The sequence below is a fragment of the Schistocerca cancellata genome, chromosome 2 (assembly GCF_023864275.1).
Source record: "Schistocerca cancellata isolate TAMUIC-IGC-003103 chromosome 2, iqSchCanc2.1, whole genome shotgun sequence".
Lineage (NCBI taxonomy): Eukaryota > Metazoa > Arthropoda > Insecta > Orthoptera > Acrididae > Schistocerca > Schistocerca cancellata.
The window spans coordinates 295,447,633-295,468,220 of NC_064627.1; the positions used below are offsets into that span (position 1 = coordinate 295,447,633).

The window sequence follows — 20,588 nt, forward strand, 5'->3', positions numbered from 1 at the left end:
TACCAAAATCATAGAGTATGACAGCATCTAATTCAATATTGTACTTTTAAGGAAGATACATGAGTGGTGAATACAATCAAACTGCTGAAGCAGTTTCCAAAAATGAGTGACTATTAGAAGTGATGGGAAGGTATCCATTACCAGTACAAACTTGGTATTGTCACAATTATCAATAGAGTTAAAATGAGGATGTTTACATACAGTGAATGTTTCCATACAGTGATATTTTCCACTTGTAATGTGAGAGTTATTGCAAATCAGTTTCTTGGCTGCATACTTTTGTATATTTTTCCCTTAACTGTTATTGTCTCTTAGGAGAATGAATTCAGAGAAATATAGTCTCCCATAAATGTAATTCCATAGTCTACCTGCTTGCAGCTGCAACTGATGAAAATGCATTTAAGAGACTCATAGGGGAGTGTGCTGGCTTCAGTTCCAAGTGCAATCTTGTGAGCTCTTTGGATTATAAGGGCTGTCTGTAAGATCTTACGTATAAATTTGTATCAGGTAGGTTTACAGCTGCTGAATGCTACACAGTCTAACTCAGTGATTTCTAAAGGCTTAGACTTAGTTCCTGCCACGCTAAGTAGCATCTCTGGCATCAAGTTTCCTCCAGCCAACTTGATCGGCAGCCAGGTTTTCAGCTTCTTCCCATTTTATCTTCATGCATTGAAGACCATTCACAAAAGACCATTTCCAAGTGATACAAGGTCTTTCTCTACTTCTGTATCCCTCAACTGATTTCCACAACAGTGCTCAGTCAAGAATTCATACCAAGTGAGGTGGTGCAGTGGTTAGCACATTGGACTCACATTCAGGATGACAATGGTTCAAACCTGCGTCCGGCCATCCTGATTTAGGTTTTCTGTGACTTCCCTAAATCACTTCAGGTACATGCCAGGATGGTTACTTTGAAAGGGCACAGTCAATTTCCTTCCCACCCTTCTCGAATCTGATGGGACTAATGACCTCGCTGTTTGGTCCCCTACCCCATATCAACAACGAACCAAGAATTCATCCATCTGTCACACGTAGAGTTTGCTTTACAAGCTTTAGTCTTCTTTCAGCAACAATTTTGTGTAGGCTGCATAGATCACTTCATCTCACACTTTCATCAGTTGAAATGCTGTCACAATAACTGATTTTCAAAGTTTGCTTCAAGAATTGTTGGTGAAAAACAGTGAGCTTGCGTGCTGATTTTAGCGACATTTTCTAGATCTCATAAGCATACACTATCAGATTACAGGTATTTGGACACCTACTAGTGGACGTTAATGTAGGATATGTCCACCCTTTGCTTTTATAATGGCCTGAACTCTTTTGGGGGAACTTTCAGTGACATGTCTGAATCTGAGGAGGAGTGGCAGCCTATTCTGCCTCAAGAGCTGGATCCAGAGAAGGTAGTGATGCTGGGTGGTGAAGAGAATTTGACAGTCTAACTCATCTCAAAGGTGTTCCATTGGGGTCATGATGGGCCTCTGGGCAAGCCAGTCCATTACATGAATGTTATTGTCCGCAAACCATTGCCTCGCAGATGCTGCTCTATGACATGTTGCAATCTCATGATGATACAGTCACCATCCCCAAACGGTTTCTCTACTACATAAAGTATGCAGTGCTGTAAAGTGTCTTCATATCCTTCTGCATTTAGTGTTTTATGAAGTGCAATAACGAGACCACACTCTAACCACGAAAAATACCCCATACTGTAACACCCCTCTTCCACACTTCACTATTGGCACTACACGTGATGGCAGGTAAAGTTGGATTTGGTGAATGCCTGAATTCACCAAATCCAAACCCTTCCACCAGATTGATACAAGGTATAGTGTGATTCATTACCCCAGGTAATTCATTCCAGTCATTCACTATCCAGAGATAACACTCTTTACACTATGTCAAGCAATGCTTAGCACTGGCTACAGAAATGTTTGGCGTTTAGGGATCTGCTTGATCATTGTATCCAATTCTTTTAAGTCTCCTCACACAGTTATTGTGGTAGTTAGACTGCTAGTAGCACTCTGGAACTCAAAAGTGAATCCTTCTGATTTCATGAGATTTTCTACGATCACCCATGATCCTTGAAAGTCCCTGTCCATCAGTACATGAGGTCTGCTGGTCTTGGTTTAGCTATGATTGCTCCTTTGCTTTTCCACATCACATCATATCATGAACAGTCAACATTGGCTGTCCTGGATGGATTTGTTGCTCAGGTAACATTCAAACACTAGTACACATTTGAGTCAGTGAGCTCTTCTGACCAATCCATTCTGCTGTTATTGCTTCTCTACTGCTGGGTCTGCCTCTTGTAGCACCTAGTGGTCAATTCTGCATTACATAGGAGTGTCTGGATACCTTTGATCAGATAGTGTATATGGCCATCAGTAAGTTGGAGTACAGTCAAAGCTTTATGGATATACTTGGAGAGTAATTCCCATAAGAACATCTTTTACATTTCACTGGCTGACTGGCACAGAATCTGTTACAAGCTACTTCTAAAACAAAACATTCTTGACAGGAAAATAATGATTATTTAATAACGTGTTTCACTCTCTTGGAGTATCAGTAGATTATCTGCAATGAATGGGAAAAAGGAAGATATTAATAATGAATGGAGCATCATCCTATCATGCACCTCTACTATCTATCTACCTAATTATTGCTTGAGCCTTGCCCCATGGTTATGCAGGCTCGGCCGTGGTTAATTGGATTTAGCATGTTAATGTTAAGGGGTGGCCGGATGCCCTTCCTGCCACCACCGCGTATTCCCTGGTCTGGAAGTATTGTACCCCAACTGTCTGCGTCTAGTGTAATCCGTGGAATAGTGCGAATGTGTTCAGATGTCAGCGAGCCATGTAACTGAGGCGGAATGTGGGGACCAGCCTAGTATTCACCTAGCAGGTTGTGGAAAACTGCCTAAAAACCACATCGAGGCTGGCCGGCACACCGGCCCTTATCGTCTACCGGGCATATTTGATCTGGGGCCAGTGCACCTACACGAGTCCAGGAAGCACTGCAGGTATCATGCACCTCTGCAAGGAGGAAATAAGTAATTGAAATAAATGTTGTAAAGGAAAATTTAGGTAGTATTCTGCAAATAAGCATCCATGCAAGATAGGGCATGGACCTGTGGGATGAATGTAGTAGTAAGAAAGTGTGAAAGTAATAGGTAAAATGGGCAAAGAGCACAAAGAAGCCAGAGCACCAACTGTAAACTTTACTTTAAATACACCAGTAGCCACAGATGTAGAACTGCAGAAATAGGACCATGCTTACATATGTGTACAAATGTGGCATCATCTGTATACAGATTAGTAGTTTCATCAAAGCAGACATGTAAACATATCCACTGAACTGGAGGAGAGACTGTACACAATGTGAAGTTTAGTAAGGGAAAACTTCACTTAGGTGGCACAGATATATGTAACATAGAAATTACAGCTTTTAAGATACAGTCAGCCGTTATGATAAAGAGCAACAATGAAAATCACAAATTTTTAAAGGAATTTTGTAACAATTTAAAGGAATTACAAATATACTGAAGAGCAATTTGGATACATAGAAAGAGAGTTGATGTAGAATTAGTAATGGACAGTGCATGTACTGACATGAACCATCAGATAAGATAGGTATAATTATCTGGTAGGAAAATAATTGTAATTAGGATTACAGTAAATAAAGAAAAGTGCAAAATTCAGAATTAAAATGCAAAGCCCGCAACATGGGTGGACAAGTAAGCAAGAAAACAGCACTCATCCAAGTTGCTAATAGTATAAATTCGTACCACTTCAGGCAGGGGAGTTGCCTTCATAGTCTTGGATGTCATTGAATTTATAGCACATGTTTAGCATAAGTTAAAATTCAGTAGTAAGTAAGAAACACTTATTCTTTTGTTTCCTCAAAAAAAAAAAAAAAAAAAAAGATAAATAAAAAATAAAAAAATCCTGCCCCAAGACATAGGCCTCCAAATATAACATTGTGAATGCCATTTTGATGATGCAAATTTTGGAAATTTTTTTAAAATGCTGTATCTCTGGAACAGTTCTATGTATTTTGTTGGTTTTTTCTATCTGAAAGATAGTTGCTTTATGATTATAAAGAATTCCTCCATTTGAACTTATCGATTAAAGTCCTTTCACCATAGCAATCTGAACTTTTTTTATAATTTTTGGAATTTTCTTTTCTTTTTTTTTTAAAAATGCCTATCCATAAAATCTGGATTTTTTTTCTGTTGATTAGTACCATATAGTTCCACATTCCCTGAAAAGGGGAGCTTCCACTTTTAAGTTGAACAGGTTTTATTTTAAAAATAATTTTTTTTAACTCTCAAGAGTAATGTATGTCTTCACTGAAGTTGTTTCGTACTAATTTCTTTGTTATAATGTGTATCCTATTGTCTTTGTTGCAGTTGTTTTTTTTTCACTTTCATTGTTGCAGATATTTCTTACACTTTGATGTAGTTTCTTGGTAGTTTCTTTGTCATGGTTGTTCATTGCAGGTTTCTGTATTGTAGTTGTTCAGTGCTAATTTGTTTACTGAAGAGGCTTCTAAGAAATCTGAGACCATCCAGGGAGTTCTGTGTTTTCGTGAGAAATTTGCCAGTTGACACAGGTGCAGTGTGTTTTGCAAAAAGAACTATTTGAAATGTCTTCTGACTGGGGCCACAGGAGAGTGAAGTGTGCTGACTATCTGCATATCCAAAAAAGAGTGATATATTTGACAAACAAAAAGACAGACTTCGTACGTGTTGGGAATAAGTGTTCCCATTTGAAGACTCTGTTTCAAAGTGAAGATGTTTCCAGTGACGACTTTTTGTGTTTTGATACAATAACAACAATGATAGTATCTGAACAAGGTGAGGCCTCCCATGGTGCAGATAATAAAAATTAAATACCCTGAATCAGTCAACTACTGGGGCAGGCGTTGGTCCTGCTAAGAAACCGTGGTCAGTGAAGTCAAGTCATAAGCTCTATGCATCAAGAAAGCACAGAGAAATTGCTAAAGCTATGGATGAATACACTACAGAAAAACTGATCACACTCTTCAAAGTAGAAATTCCATCTTCAGAAGAAAATGAACCAAAGCACTCTTGCATCTCTTGCCAGGAATTTTTCACAGATATCAATTCAGATGTTTAATATTGTACATCCTACAGCAAAAATGTGCAAGTTTTAACTACTGTTCAAGAGACATTTTCAAAGAAAACAATTTTGAACCATTTTCCATCAGTGTCAAAGTACATGGTAGACAAATCAAGAAATGTGAGGTCTGTAAAAGGACTCTTTAGAAGACCAGATCCCTATTATGGCCATGATGTAGAAGCTGCTCAAGTTCAAATAGTGCAGTCATTTTATCTAGAAGATAAATGGGACTGTTCTTGCCAGAGTTCCAACAAAAAAGATGCTATAACTGTAATAGTTGAATGTCAAAAAGTTGTGAAAGTGAAGAGGTACATGAATCGCAGTATCAAAGATATTTTTGCAAGTTATAAGAGCAACTATACAACTTCACATATTGGAAAATCAAAATTTTATGCACTATGAACTAAGTGGGTAGCTTCACACCCACCTAGAGACGTCTGTTTATGTGTGTACTGTGCGAATTTTGAACTTCGTGTGGTAACTCTGAAGAAATTATTGGAGCACGTGACATATGACACCTTGGTTGGGCATGTGAAGTCGTTAGTAGTCTGTGACATAAAGCAAGAGACTTGTTTGTCTCAAGAATGTGGTGACTGCCCAGGAAAGGGAGGACTGTCTTTACAGACACTTGGCCTGGAAGACATAGCAGATAACTCTGCAGAAATTACATATGTGACATGGGAGGAAAATAAACTAATTAAGAAAATTGTTGTCATTGACAGCTTCCTTAATGAACTTGGTAAATGGTCGGTGAAAGCAGTAACACACCAGCATCTGAAGAAATTGCAACAGCAACACATTGCAGAAGTGAAAGGTTGTGTACAGGCTGAAGAACTATGTTTAGTGTTTCACTGTGATTTTGCTGAGAACTGCTCTGTAATTCTCCCACAAGAAGTAGAAGGGCATCATTGGAGTAATGACCAGGCTTCAATTTTTACAGGAGTGGCATATTTTCAAATCAAGACCATAAGTGCTGCAGTTATAAGTGATTACACAGGGCATGACCCAGCACATGCTTTGCTAGCAATGCACAAAATTCTTCAACTGCAAACAAGGACAGAGAAGATCATCATTATTTCTGATAGTGCTCCTAGTCATTTTAAAAATCATTACCAGCTGTTTGAATTGAGTAAGTTGCTTGTGCCAACTGAATGGGCATACAGCGTTACTGATCATGGGAAGCGACCTTGTGATGTTGTAGGTGGCCTGCTGAAGCACCATGCTACAAAACATAATCTTTCCAGACCAAAAACAGCTACAATTCAGAATGCTGAGGATTTTACAAGAGTTGTGAAATCTTCCACATCCACAGCCCTCATTCTTTTGTCCAAAGAGGAAATCGAAGAATTCCATGAGCAGGAAAAAGAAGAATGGTCCAAACAAACTACTCCTGTTAATGGAATTCAGAAGACACATTTTTTGACTCAGAGTGATGGGTGATCTCATATTGCATGCACTTTAAAGACCAAGAAAGAAGAAATTTCATTTGTTCAGCCAACACCTCAGAAACCGCAGGATAATATTCAGATTCACAGCCTGAGAAGGGGGATGTTTGTGGTGTGTGTGTATGACTGTGACTGGTGGATTGCTGAGGTTATAACACCAGTTATGAGTTAAACGAAATTGTAGTGAACTTTATGCTACCACATGGACCAGCTGCTGGATATAGGTTTCTGGCTGAAGGACAGAAACAACTTCATCAGTGCTCACTTCCTGTTCATAATGTTTTGAAGATTGTGCTCCAGTTCCTATTGGTTCAACAGGAAGGCATCACTCTATATCAAAGGAAGATAATGAAGTAGTGGAACAAATTTTTAGTTCACTAACTGGCTAATTTCAGTACAAAACAGAGTGCACAGAAGTTGTATAAATTGAAAACTTTAAGTCTTTGGACCGTTCATATACATTTTGGAACCATTTAAAATGCTTGAAAAATGAGTTTCTTACTCATCTTCCAAAACTAAAACTATGTTAAGGAAGTCTAGGTTTTGATTTTCGTTAGCCTGTTATGTGATAATGTGGTAACAAAACAGGTTTTATGTATGGCAAAAATTTCAATTGTTTATAAAACCTGTATAACCTAAAAGTGGAAGCTCTCCTTTCCAGGTAATGTAGAACTATAGGTTGCCAATCAGTAGAAAAAAAATCAAAATTTTATGGATTGGCATTTTTGAAAAAAAAATTTTTTCCTTACATTATAAAAAAATTGAGAACGCTATAGTAAAAGAACTTCGACAGGCAAGTCCAAATGTAGGATTTCTTTGTAATCATAAAGCAACTATCTTTCAAATAAAAATACCCCAGCAAAAATCTAGAACTGTTCCAGAGATACAGCATTTTAAAATGTTTTCCAAAATTCGCATCTTCAAAATGGTATGGGCAGTCATCTTTGGAGGGCTATATCTCGGAACAGAAATTATTTTAGAGAAAACAAAAAGATACATGTTCCTTACTTAGTCCTTCATTTTAACATATGCTAAATTCAATAACATCCGAGACTATGAAGGTAAGATTTTTTTCCTAGCCTGCCTGAATAGATGTGTACTATGCCTATACTAAATGAAAAATTTAAGAAAAACAACAGTAAAAAACACAGAAGTTCATTGTGGCAATCAAAGCATAGTCAAAAGCCATAAAATAAAAGGAAGGCAAATGTAGCTAAGTGAACATTTTAAAAACTGACAATATTGAGTGATGATGGGATTCACTTTTCCTGATCAACTGATTGTTGAAAAGCAGTTCTTTTATAGTATGTGAATGTTTAACTACTTTAATTTCTTCAAGGAAACTTAGCTTTTTGTCTTTATGAGTGTAGTGTAAGATCCACAGATTGTCAAGTGTAATAGGTTAATGCCCATCAGTCTTGAGGTGCTCAGCAAAAGCAAACTGCCATTGGACCTGAGCTATCCTTGTTCGTAAAACCTAGTTCTGAATATTCTACTGGTTTGTTCATATGAGTCATTTGACCATCATTACATTCTAATTTATAGACACCAGGACACACATGTTCCCGTGTCTGAGAAAGACATTCCCAAGATTGCAATAATTACACCTTTTGGCAATAATTACACCTTTTGGTTTATGTGAGAGACCTTTGATCTCAGGAATTCTGCACAAACCTGGCAGAGATTCACTGATTCTGCACTATGAGGATTGCCACATTGCTTCACTTACCTCGATGGTATCCTCATCTTTTCAGAAATGCCAGTATTACACCAGCAGCACCTTACTCAGGTTTTTGAACATCTTGCTACTTATAGCATCATCCTAAACATGTAAAAGGACATGTTTGGACAACTGGAGGTGACTTTCTTGTAAGACATCACATTTCATTAGAAGACTCTTGCCCACTACCGAAGAAAGCTGAGGCCATGTTAAACATCCCACGATCAGCTACAGCAAAAGAGCTGCGCAGATTCCTTCACATGCTCAATTTTTATTGATGCCATCCACGGCATGCCGCTGAAGTTCAGGAACAACTTACAGCTGTGCTGTCAGGTCCCAAGCTGAAGGGCAAAGCATTACTGCAAAGGACCCCAACAATGAGAAACACATCTGAGGAAGCCAAGAAGACTTGCCGATGCTGCACTCCTCGCACACACTACCACAGATGTGCCCCTGGCATTAGTTGTTGACGCCAGTCAAACAGAAATAGGAGCAGCACTTCAGCAAGATGTCAGTGACAAATGGCAACCTCTTGCCTTCTTTATGCATAAACTGGCACCAGCACAGCAAAGATAGAGTGTATATAATTGTGAGCTGTTAACCATGTATGCAACAGTTAGGGACTTCCACACCCAATTGGAACCAAGAACCTTCACCATATACAGGGTGTTACAAAAAGGTACGGCCAAACTTTCAGGAAACATTCCTCACACACAAAGAAAGAAAATATGTTATGTGGACATGTGTTCGGAAATGCTTACTTTCCATGTTAGAGCTCATTTTATTACTTCTCTTCAAATCACATTAATCATGGAATGGAAACACACAGCAACAGAATGTACCAGCATGACTTCAAACACTTTGTTAAAGGAAATGCTCAAAATGTTCTCCATTAGCGAGGATACATGCATCCACCCTCCGTCGCACGGAATCCCTGATGCGCTGATGCAGCCCTGGAGAATGGTGTACTGTATCACAGCCGTCCACAATACGAGCACGATGAGTCTCTATGTCTGGTACCGGGGTTGTGTAGACAAGAGCTTTCAAATGCCCCCATAAATGAAAGTCAAGAGGGTTGAGGTCAGGAGAGCATGGAGGCCATGCAATTGGTCCACCTCTACCAATCCATCGGTCACCGAATCTGTTGTTGAGAAGCGTACGAACACTTTGACTGAAATGTGCAGGAACTCCATCGCACATGAACCACATGTTGTGTTATACTTGTAAAGGCACATGTTCCAGCAGCACAGGTAGAGTATCCCATATCAAATCATGGCGGTGAATCGAGGAAGAACAGTACATACTGTCGAAACTAAAATGAGCTCTAACATGGAAATTAAGCATTTCCGGACATATGTCCACATAAAATCTTTTCTTTATTTGTGTGTGAGGAATGTTTCCTGAAAGTTTGGCCGTACCTTTTTGTAACACCCTGTATACTAATCAGAAGCTGCTCACATATGCCTTCTGGCAAAACAATGACAAGTGTTCACCAAGGCAATTTAGCCAACTGGAATACGTAACACAATTCTTGACCAACATGCAATATGTCACAGGCCTCAATAATGTGGTGGCTGACTCCTTGAACAGGTTAATGCAGTCACAGAGACTGTTGATCTGTCACACCTATGTGACGTTCAACATACCGATCAGGAGCTCTGTAACCTTCTGCATGTTTCATAGACTGGCCTGCAGCTCAAACTTGTCACTGTACCTGAAGCAAACAAGAGACTATTGTGAGATTTCTGTGGGAAGGAACCACCCATATGTGCCAGCGGGACAACACAAATTGATTCTCCATGGCCTACATGGCCTCTGCCACCCAGGCATCAGAGCATCGATGAAACTCATTGCCTCCTGTTATGTTTGGCCAGGTATCCAAATGGACTGACAGCAGTGGGCCTGCTCTCGCATAGCATGCCAATGAAGCAAGGTTGTTACACGTCACATGCATGTGCCCTTTGGGAACTTTGTGGAGGTCACTGAGAGATTTGCGCACATTCAGTTGGACGTTGTGGGACCCCTGCCACCATCAGAAGGACAGTGATACCTATTAACAATTATTGATAAACTCACGCATAGACCTGAAGCAATCTTGGTTGATAATACCTCTGCTGAGACACTGGCTGCAGCATTTATGGCACAATGAGTTGCACAATTTGATTGTCCACTACAAATAATAAGTGATAGAGGGCAATAGTTTGAATCTGAACTTTTTGAGCAGGTAGGCAAATTATGTGATGCAAGACAGCATCTGACCACAAGCTACCACCCAATGAGCAATGGGATGGTGGAGCACTGGCACTGCTCCTTCAAAGCAGCACTCATGTGCTAGGATATGAATTGGACCACAACCTTACCCGTTGTACTTCTCAGCCTATGAACAATACACAAGCCAGAACTGGATGCATCACTGGTGGAGCTTGGTTATGGAGAGACATTGTGTCTATCAGGGGAAATTGTTGAACCAAGAGCATCGTCAGGAGATCTTTTCCATCAACCAGAATTAATAACTCGACTCAGAGAATGCGACCTCAACCAGCATCACACCATGAGACACGTCCTCTATTTGTGCATGAAGAATTAACAGACAGCACTCACGTCATGCTTCGACAAGATGGAGTTGAAGCACATCTCGCACTGCCATATACCAGACCTCATCACGTACCTCCCTCTACAGCTAAAATAATGGACATCCTTCTAAAGAACAAATGTAGTGCCATCTCCATTGATAGTGTCAAGCCCGTGTTTGTGTTTGATGACTCTTTTGACACAGCTGTGCCTTCTACAACCAGCCAACCACCTTCCTTGTCTTCTACGATCAAACCATGATCTGATGAACCACCAGTGCCTCAGCTGTCTCGCCACATGTGGTCGGGCCAGCACATCAATTTTTCATTGAGATTTCTTGACAGTATCGGGGCTGATGGAGGCAGACTATGCCCTGCGTCTGTGCAGGGGGCTGATGTGGTGATGGTGGAGATCACATGTTCCGCAGTGCGATCAGCTGATCACCAAATTACATCAAAGAAGTTGGCATGCTCACTGCCTGGGGTACTGATGTGTGTGCTTATTCCATGCCTAAGAAGAGAGACTATTGAACTTTTTTATACTATTATTTCATTGTTATCTGTGTTAGTGACAAGGTTACTTATCCTTTCCTTATCAGTCCCAATAACTGTTCCTGTTCTCAACGTAACGACTTTCTTTTACGTAGTTGAGAGTGGAGAGTTTTTTAAACATGGAAGAAAGAATAACGTGCCCATTTGCTGTGTGCTATATGCCCACATATCACACGCAGTTTAATGGCCATCTTGTAGCCCTACAAGATAAGCTTCAGGTATTATTCCATTGATATTTAAGCAGTATAATGCTCCTCCTTTTATGCTCCAGTTGTTTACAGTGCTGGAGAAGTGCAGAGCAAACCCATTCATTGCTCAAATTAGGTTTGTGTCTCCATTTTTACTAAGAAATGAGTAGTAGTAGCAGTGAAGCAGGAAGCATTGGAAGTGTACAGATCAATCCTATTTATTGTTCTGTCCCATTTCACAGAACAAATATTTGTTCAATGCAGCATTTTCCATTTTGGAAGCCAGCCTGTTCTTCTCATAGCCAACAGTCTGCTGCTTCTTATATCCTTTTAAGAATAACAAGGCAAAATACCTTGTCTGACACTGAGAGAAGCATGATACCTCTCCAGTTTGTACATTTGGTTATATTTCCTTTCCTTGGTAGTTTAACAATGATACCATGTCTCCAGTCTTCTGAAACTTTCCTTGTTCACCAATACATATTGCTCAGCTTAGTAAAGGTGATGAATTAAGTCCGGATATCAATGTTTCAGAATTTTGGTTGAGATTTCATCCAAACCAGGCTACTTAATTATTTTAAGTGTTATGATTGCTGTGCCCATTGCTGCTTTTGCGATATGACCTGTTTTTATGATAGCTTTTGTGTTTTTGGCTCTCTTGTTGTAAGCATTGTGTGGGTTGAGCAGGTTTAAGGTTTCTTTAAAGTACATCAGGTAACTTGTTCATCTCTTTTTGTGAGCAAAAGTTTACCATTTTTATCCTTCATGAGGCCTTAAGAAAAACTAGTTCTCAAACAATATGGTATAATTTCATAGTGTCATTTTGAGAGACAGCATTGTGCAGCTCTCTGCTAGAACTGTTGTACTCTGTATTTCAAGTAAGCACGTTCCAAAATGTGCTTCACTCATCATTTAAATGTAAAAATCAGCATAAAGGTGCACTTTTACTACAAATGTGGGTTTTAGCTACTGATAAGCATCAAAGGAGTGCTACATATGTAGACATCTAAAATACCACAAGGTGCAGTTTAGATGTGTACATTTTTACTTGGAACAAACCTGTTTGTAATTTTATTTTTGGCAAACCTGTGTGAAATGCACATGATACTCTCCACTAAGATGTTAACATGGGATAAGTAATAAATACACAATGGAACATGTTATACAACCAAAAAAGTTTTCAAAGATTTGAAGAAGATAGTCTTATCTGTTGAAATCAGTCAATAAAAACAATTTTGGACACAATCTTGGATATAAAAATTTCTTTAGAGAAAATAGATGAAAGCTGATTGAAATAATTTTTTTTTCATAAAAGATGAGTAGAAATGGAATGCTACATTCTTTAACCAACAATTTGTAGTGTTTTACATTGACATCTAAAAGGCATTAGCATAATCATACCTCCTTTCATAAGGGAAAAAATGAATACTGTACTCACTTGTGTCTACAAGCACTATTTCCACAAGGTCACCTAAATCAAATTCGATAACATATGGGCAGTTACAGAATTCATCATAACAGTCACTACTCTCAGCTTGTATATTTGGGCAGAACATTTCAGAAGATATCAAGTTTCTCTGGGTCAGCAAAGGCACTGGTGGATATTTGAATGTAACGTTGTTTACTTGAGGATATGGACCTGGTATCTCCAATGAATCTGTAAAATTAAGTAATACAAATAATGGCAGTTCCATGACACAAAATATACATGTACATAATACATCCACAGTTTAATGAGGGCGATTTAAGTTGCTCAATAGTCCACAGAAGCATAGTCCCTTATGCCTACAAGTGTAAAATAGGTAACAGTGAGTAAATTTCATAATTTATATTTTGATTAATAACAATATAATAATTTCAGTACTAAATATGAAAACATGTATATTCCAGTTGGTTGATCCAGCTTCCCCAGTCAGTGACATAAAGCAAAATAATTTCTTAATATGTGATCCACTATTCAGTTTCCCTCAGATATTTTGTAAATCCTGTCTCTGTTTATCAGACTAGTATGCTGTCATTAATTGATTATTAGCATGGTGCTCCTGTGAGAGAGATACCACAGCATGTTTTTAATACTTATAAATTAAAAGATCAATGTAGAACAATAATGGGAATTCCTGGAAATATTTGAAAGAGGGTGTTGCCGCAAGTGCAGGGAGTTGTAGCACAGCACTACGTAGTGTGGTGGTAATATTAAGGAATAAGGAATGGACAATGGGTTCTAGATAAGTAAAAAGAGACCAAAGGTAAAAGGGTATGGAAGGAAGAGACCCAAAATATTGAAAAAGGAGGTGTCGCTGCAAGAGCAGGGAAATGTAGCGCAGCCCTGTTTAGTGTGTTGGACCATTACAACAGCTGATATTCAAATTGCACAAGGATCAATGTAGATTGTAATGATCCAGATCCATTTGAGAAGTGAAGAATACTTTTCTTAATTTTGTATGTATGATGAATGATTGCACCATATGGTGATACTAAGGCTAATCTTTGTTGTGACAGTGGAAAGCCAAAGAGGGAAAACATTTTGAGGAAGCCCAATGATTGGTCCAAGTGGTGAATAGGGGAACTCAAGCTTTAGAAGTCAAGTTCACAGAAATTACAAAAATGGTATGAAAGAATCAAACCAAAAAGACATTTAGAAAGATATGGTAAAATTAGCCCAAATAAGTGTTTGTAAAGAGATTTCAACAGTACAGAACAAAATCTATAGAAGGAAAGCTACAGAATAGAGACAGGGCCACAGAATTCAACAGCCAAAAGACAGGTGCCATGTGATGTCGTTAATGCAAGCAGTTACATGCTCAACAGAGAGATGAGGATGGCACACAGTGAGGGTCAGACATGCATAAATTGGGACTGGGGTTTAGACCTTGGTAAATTCTACTGAATACCAAAGAACAAAGTTATACATCTGTAATAATTCTTGGAAATGTTGGCAACAATCTTTCTTAAACCTGTGACAAGTTGCTATGCCGTGAAGCATGAATGACAAGCAACGAGTTGGGACTGTGTATGTTGATGCAGAGTGGCAAAAGCGAAAATGATGACTATCCTGATCAAGAAAAATTTTGAGTGATTTCAACATTGACTGTGGGTAGTACTCCAACTGTGATTAATAGCAAATATTCATGAAAACACATGCACTGGAAACAATATGGAGCTTGCCACATTATGTCTGTCATTCAACAGAGATTGGTTCTGTATTGATGGTAAACAGTACCAAGCCAGCTTGCTCCATCATGTAATTTGATCTCTGTTCTGTATTGATGGTAAACTGTACCAAGAAATCAGTATAATTGATTCAAGATGTTTAAACTGTGTTTTTGTTGCCATAAATGTTAGTCCAGTGTTGTTCAAGAATATTCAAAGGTTTTTCAATCCCCAAAACTGCTAAGAGCCCTTTCTAATACACGGATCAACAATGAAAGCTACGAATTCTGAGTGATGCCAACTGCTGTCACTGTCAACACAGTGTGATGCTGACTGCGATATCTTCAAGCTGTGATTACCCACTAAATGAATGTCCAGTGCCAGTGAGACTATACTGAGAACATTAGCTTCTGGAGGAGGAATAGTAAAAACTAATTAACTTAACATTCACAACTGCAGGTAGTTTAACAAACCAGTAGTCACTGAACTTCATACAGTGTCTAATATAAAAGCCATCTCTAATACTGCTACTTTTGAAAGCCCTTGACCACTGTGACATCCTGCAGTTTGTTTTAACATAAGCATTGTAATATAGTTGTGCACCTATGGGTCCAAACTCTCTGAGCTTAGGAATTGAAATTTTGGCATTGGGAATGCTAAGGTGAATGCAGACACAAAGTAGAGCATGGTGACAGTGCTGTTTGACTACTGAAGTTACTAACTTTTTGATGGTCAAAATATCCCAGAGAGTTCGCTGGACTCACACATGATGTGTGTATTGGAGAGTGGAGTTAGGTAAGGGCTCATGGAGAAGGAAAATTAAATTGGAGCCATAAACACTCAGACAAGAGATATACCCACAACAGGGGCTGGCCTGGGCAAGGGTGACCACACTGATGGCACAAACACAGAGTCATATATTCATGCAAAAAAGAATCAACACAAGTGACAACATATCAATTACTTGATTGATTCATTTCATAGCATTTTCTAGTTAGTTCAGAATGTGGTGCATTGCAGATTATGTGATCTGACTGGACAAAACGTTTGTCTCTTGCTCATGTTGGTTTTCACTGAATGAAGTATGATACACAAGGAATAATTAGTGTACAGCCACAGGAGGTGTTACAAGTAACGACTTATGCAGCACGAGGGTCTAGTAGTTAGACGGCTTATGTGCATCAACATTTTCAGATTAAAACATATATATAGATAGGAGGTCAATATAAATACTAAACAGCAGAAATCTATTGATCATAGGGCTGTAAGTGAAGAACAAGGGGCAGTCGATTCAGTACAAACAAAAGACGAATCTACAGGGTGGAGAAAAGTCGTGTCACGAAATTTTAACCCTGGATAGCTGATGCCATTAGGAACCAAAATTACCAATGTTTTGTAGGTTGACAATGCACCATTTTTAAACTATGGAAACTTTGCACCACACGCTCCAGTTGCCTGTGGGATTGCCCTGTTGCCATTTGTTGGCTGACGGGCAGCGCTATGGTTGTCGGTTCACACATACAAATGTCCCTCACCCCACCACAGCCCCAATGTGATACGAACACATGTCAAATAGGTTTTGCTGTTAGTCACCAGCTCACATAAGAGGTATTCACATGTAAGTTTTGCTTAGGAGCACACACACATCACCTGCAATTTAGTCATACAGTAAGCATGGCTGCGCAGTATTCATTTGAAGAACAATGAGATATGGTTTTTGTTTATGGACTAGCCAACGGTAATGCTCATGAAGCTCGAGGGTTGTAAGAGGAATGGTACCCAGCAAGACACCACCCACACCCACAAACATTTACAGTAACTGAACCCAAAACTTGGTGAAACAGTCTTGTTAGTGGGTTATCATGGTGATGCTGGAAGACCTCGAGCATGACAGGATGCTGCATATGAAGAGTGTGTTCTTGAGCGCTTGAAGGAAGCACCTACGACAAGTACTTGAGCGGTTGGACATGACATGTGGGTCACTCATTGGTTAGTCTGGGAGGCTTTGGGGAATGAAGGCCAGCATCCATTTAGTTTCCACCCTGTCCGAGACCTAAATCCTGTGGCGGATATGAGTACAGGCTAGGGTTTTGCCTGTGGATTTTATGACATTTTGCATGAAATCCTGACTTCTCTGACTTTGCATTGTTTATTGACAAGTGAACCTTCCACTAGGATGACCTTTACAGTGCTCGAAACGTTCATTCCTGGGCAAGTGGAAATCCTCACATTACTCTACCCGGTTGCTGTAAGATGTTCCCCTGGACATATGGCTATGCATGTGGTTGCAGCATGATGGGGCGCCTGCACATAGCAGTCATGCTGCATGCGGATATTTAAATGAACTCTTCGACAGCTGGGTAATTGTCAGAGGTGCTCATAGGACATGGCCCACGTGATCACCAGACCTCATGCCGCCGGACTTTTTCCTGTGTGGACTCTTTAAGGTTCTAGTTCACCTATCTGCATGCAAACCACCCAGAAATGAAGATGAACTAGTGGATCACATTCAGCATGCCACCAGTCACATCAGGGCAATGCCAGGAATCTTTCAAAGAGTTCTGCAAAACACTGTTTGACATCACAAAGCTTGTGTCGTGTCAGAGGGTTGCCAGTTCAAGCACCTGCTTTAAGTAAAAATGTCCTAGTTATAAAAAAAGGCCCTTTTCAGGGCTGACACAATTTGTAAAAGACTAACAGCTGTTGATGGGTTTGTTCCCAGTACGTCTTATCATGAAACTACAATGGATGTGTCGGGACCCCAGCGGATTCGCCTCCAGACCCCCAGAGTGGAAGACTGGCGTGCTACCAGTGAGTGTGCTGGCCACCTAGGATACATCATGATCCCTGGCAGGCAAAGCATTCACAGTCATGCATTATCCAGAGCATCCAGCAACAGGGCAATCCAGCAGCCAATCAGAGCACATGGTGCCAAGTTTCAGTCTCAGGCAACTGAAACAAGTAGCAGTGGCAGTGTGGTTTCAGTTGCCTGAGCCTGCAGTCATGTGTGAGTTGCATTTGCATAAGTGTGTGTTTGCGTTTGTGTGGCTATTGTTGACAAAGACCATTGGCCGAAATCTTTAAGTGCGAAAATCCTTTTGTTGTGTCTATCTGCGACTCAGCATCTTTGCTATATGGTGAGTAGCAACTTTCCTTCTCATGATATTGTTACATTACATCCTGGATTTTCCATTGTTCAATGTTAGTAATTTTTGTTCCTACTAGCATCAGCTATCCAGGGTTAAAATTTCGTGACTCAATTTTTCTCCACTCTGTGTACTAGGATACAAAGACAATTCATTTTTTAACATTGTTATCAAAAACCTCAAAAAGTTCTTGACTGAGTTACATCAGTTTTTTTCATGGTATGGTCATAAATGTTTGGATGGACATAGTCTCCACATTTCCTTAATGTATTATATAAATATAAATAAACTATGTGGAGGGGAAAGATTGTTAGCAAAAAATATCAGAAAATTCTTGGCCAATTTACTTCAGATGCTTACATGATACTCTAATAAATTCTCAGACAGACATATGCTAAACACTTCCTTAATATGTATGGTGTATAAATATATATGTACTATATAAAGAGGAAATGTTGTTAGCAAAAATCTCAGAAAGTTCTAGGCTGAGTTACAACAAATTTTTAGACAATACTCCAATAAACATTTGGACAGTCATAGACTATATATTTCTTTAACATATGTGGTGCATAAATATGTATACATGATATAAAAGGAAAGTGTTGTTAGTAAAAATCTCAAAAAGTTCTTGAGTAATTTACTTCAAATATTCACATGATACTCCAACAAAAATTCAGACATACAAGGGCTATGAACGTCTTTAGAACACCTTCATATGGTATATAAATATGTATCTACCATATACAGTGGCTATGCTTCTCCAAAAATTTCAAAAGTTCTTGACACATTTACATCAAATTTTTACATGACACTCTAATAAAATTTCAGATGAACACAGGCTACAATTTTTGCTGTGCACAGTTTTTTATTATGCTGTGCTGTAAAAATGCATGGTTTCATCTTTTTTCCCACAGTCAATTTTAACTACAAAAGCAGCATCATTGAACATTAGACATATTTTTGTCCAGTACATATTTTTCTTTTTATATACAATTTTAAACATAAATTGTACACACAATGTGCTGTTTTGTTGTCTTCTTTTCATAATCTGCTTCAATAGGAGAGAGAAAAGTTGTATTTATGGCTTATTGGTTTACACCTAGAATACTGAATCTAAATCATTAGAAAATTTGTAATCCTACCCATTCACAGGTTACAACTGTGCGATATAATATCATTTGAAGCTACTATCCCCACAGATGAAGAAGCAAGGGAGGTCTTTTATATCCCATATACAATTTACCCATTGATTTTAAGTGACTTGAATTCCAAATCAAGTGCATCTTTGCTATTACAATAAACAAAGCTCACAGTCAGAGAGAGAGGAGAAGATGAAATGGACAGAGAGAGAGGGAAAAGGAGATAAGGATATATATACAATTCCCAATTCCCACACATATTTATCAGATGTGAAACATTGATGGGTTTGCTAGTAGGATTATATGGATGAAAGCCAGGGGGAAATAGCAGGAGAATCTGGCAAAACAAAAAAGAAACTAGATGAGGGAAGAGAATTTTAGTATGCTAACCCAAGAAGGGAGGTAAGTAGAAAAACAGGCATGTTGATGTTATTTCAATGATTTACACAGTTGAAATCAGAAATAAGTCCATAGAAATATGTCAGATTCTCTGAGATCACAAATGATAATCATCTCAGAATCTCTTAAATCAGAAATAGGTTTGTTGCAAGCAAGCTGAGAATCTTTGGCATCAAAACTGCAAATAAAGACAGAATCTTTGAAATCAGAAATGATGTTCTAAATACTGGCTAATATTCCCTGAAGAAGGACCCATGAGCCACGCAAACAGATTTGGATTCAGAAATAATGTTAATTGTGAAGGAAATTAATCCTAATGTGGGGGAGACAGATTAATGTATCAGGTCATCAGTAACTGAAATAAACGAAGTCAGAAAATGACTTTCCAGAGCAAGTGGTAGAAAAGGAACATGAATACTATGCCGTAATAGTACAGGAAACTGGCAAGAACAGAATGAGATAGACAGTGATTATGACACTCGAAATGAGTCAGATGAGAATTCTAATGATGATTATGGGAAGAGTATAGTATTGTTGGGAATGCAGATAAAAGGTAGGATATATTGGCGTATCGCAAGACTTCAATAACAATATGGGGATAAAGAGTCTTAGAGAATATTATCAAGAACAGAAACGTGCTAAATTAGTTGTTATGAAGGAAAGGATGCCACAAAGTAAAGAGTTAACAATGATGTTAGTGGTTGATCCCAATAAGCATAAAGGATGATGATGATGATGATGAAGTTTGGTTTGTGGGGTGCTCAATTGTGCAGTCATCAGCACCTGCACAAAGTCCCATGTTTTACACAATCCAATCTAGCCACTCTCAGAAATGATGATGACGATGATGGTGATGATAAAATGATGAGGACAACACAAACACCCAGTCCCCAGGCAGAGAAAATCCCCAACCCAGCCGGGAATCAAACCCAGGACACAATAATCCAGAGGCAGCAATGTTAGTCACTAGACCAAGAGCTGCGGACGAGTATAAAGGAAAACAGCTCTGTGAGTTCACTGCTTAAGTGAACATGTATGTGGTATACACGGCTTCCCAAGGAGATTGCAGTTTTATTTCATCGTGGTTATCTGAACAGCAAGCTCTTTTCTTTCACTGTAGAATCTATCTCTAAAAATG

General features: G+C 38.9%; 1 protein-coding gene across 1 annotated transcript in view; it reads right to left on the minus strand.

The window, feature by feature from the left end:
* Window positions 1–20,588, minus strand: part of LOC126161662 (uncharacterized) — a 251,167-nt gene that overhangs the window by 19,112 nt on the left and 211,467 nt on the right. Inside the window, exon 9 of the mRNA XM_049917657.1 lies at window positions 13,055–13,273. Within this exon, the coding sequence (XP_049773614.1) occupies window positions 13,055–13,273 (219 nt within the window). The remainder of the gene's footprint in view (window positions 1–13,054; window positions 13,274–20,588) is intronic.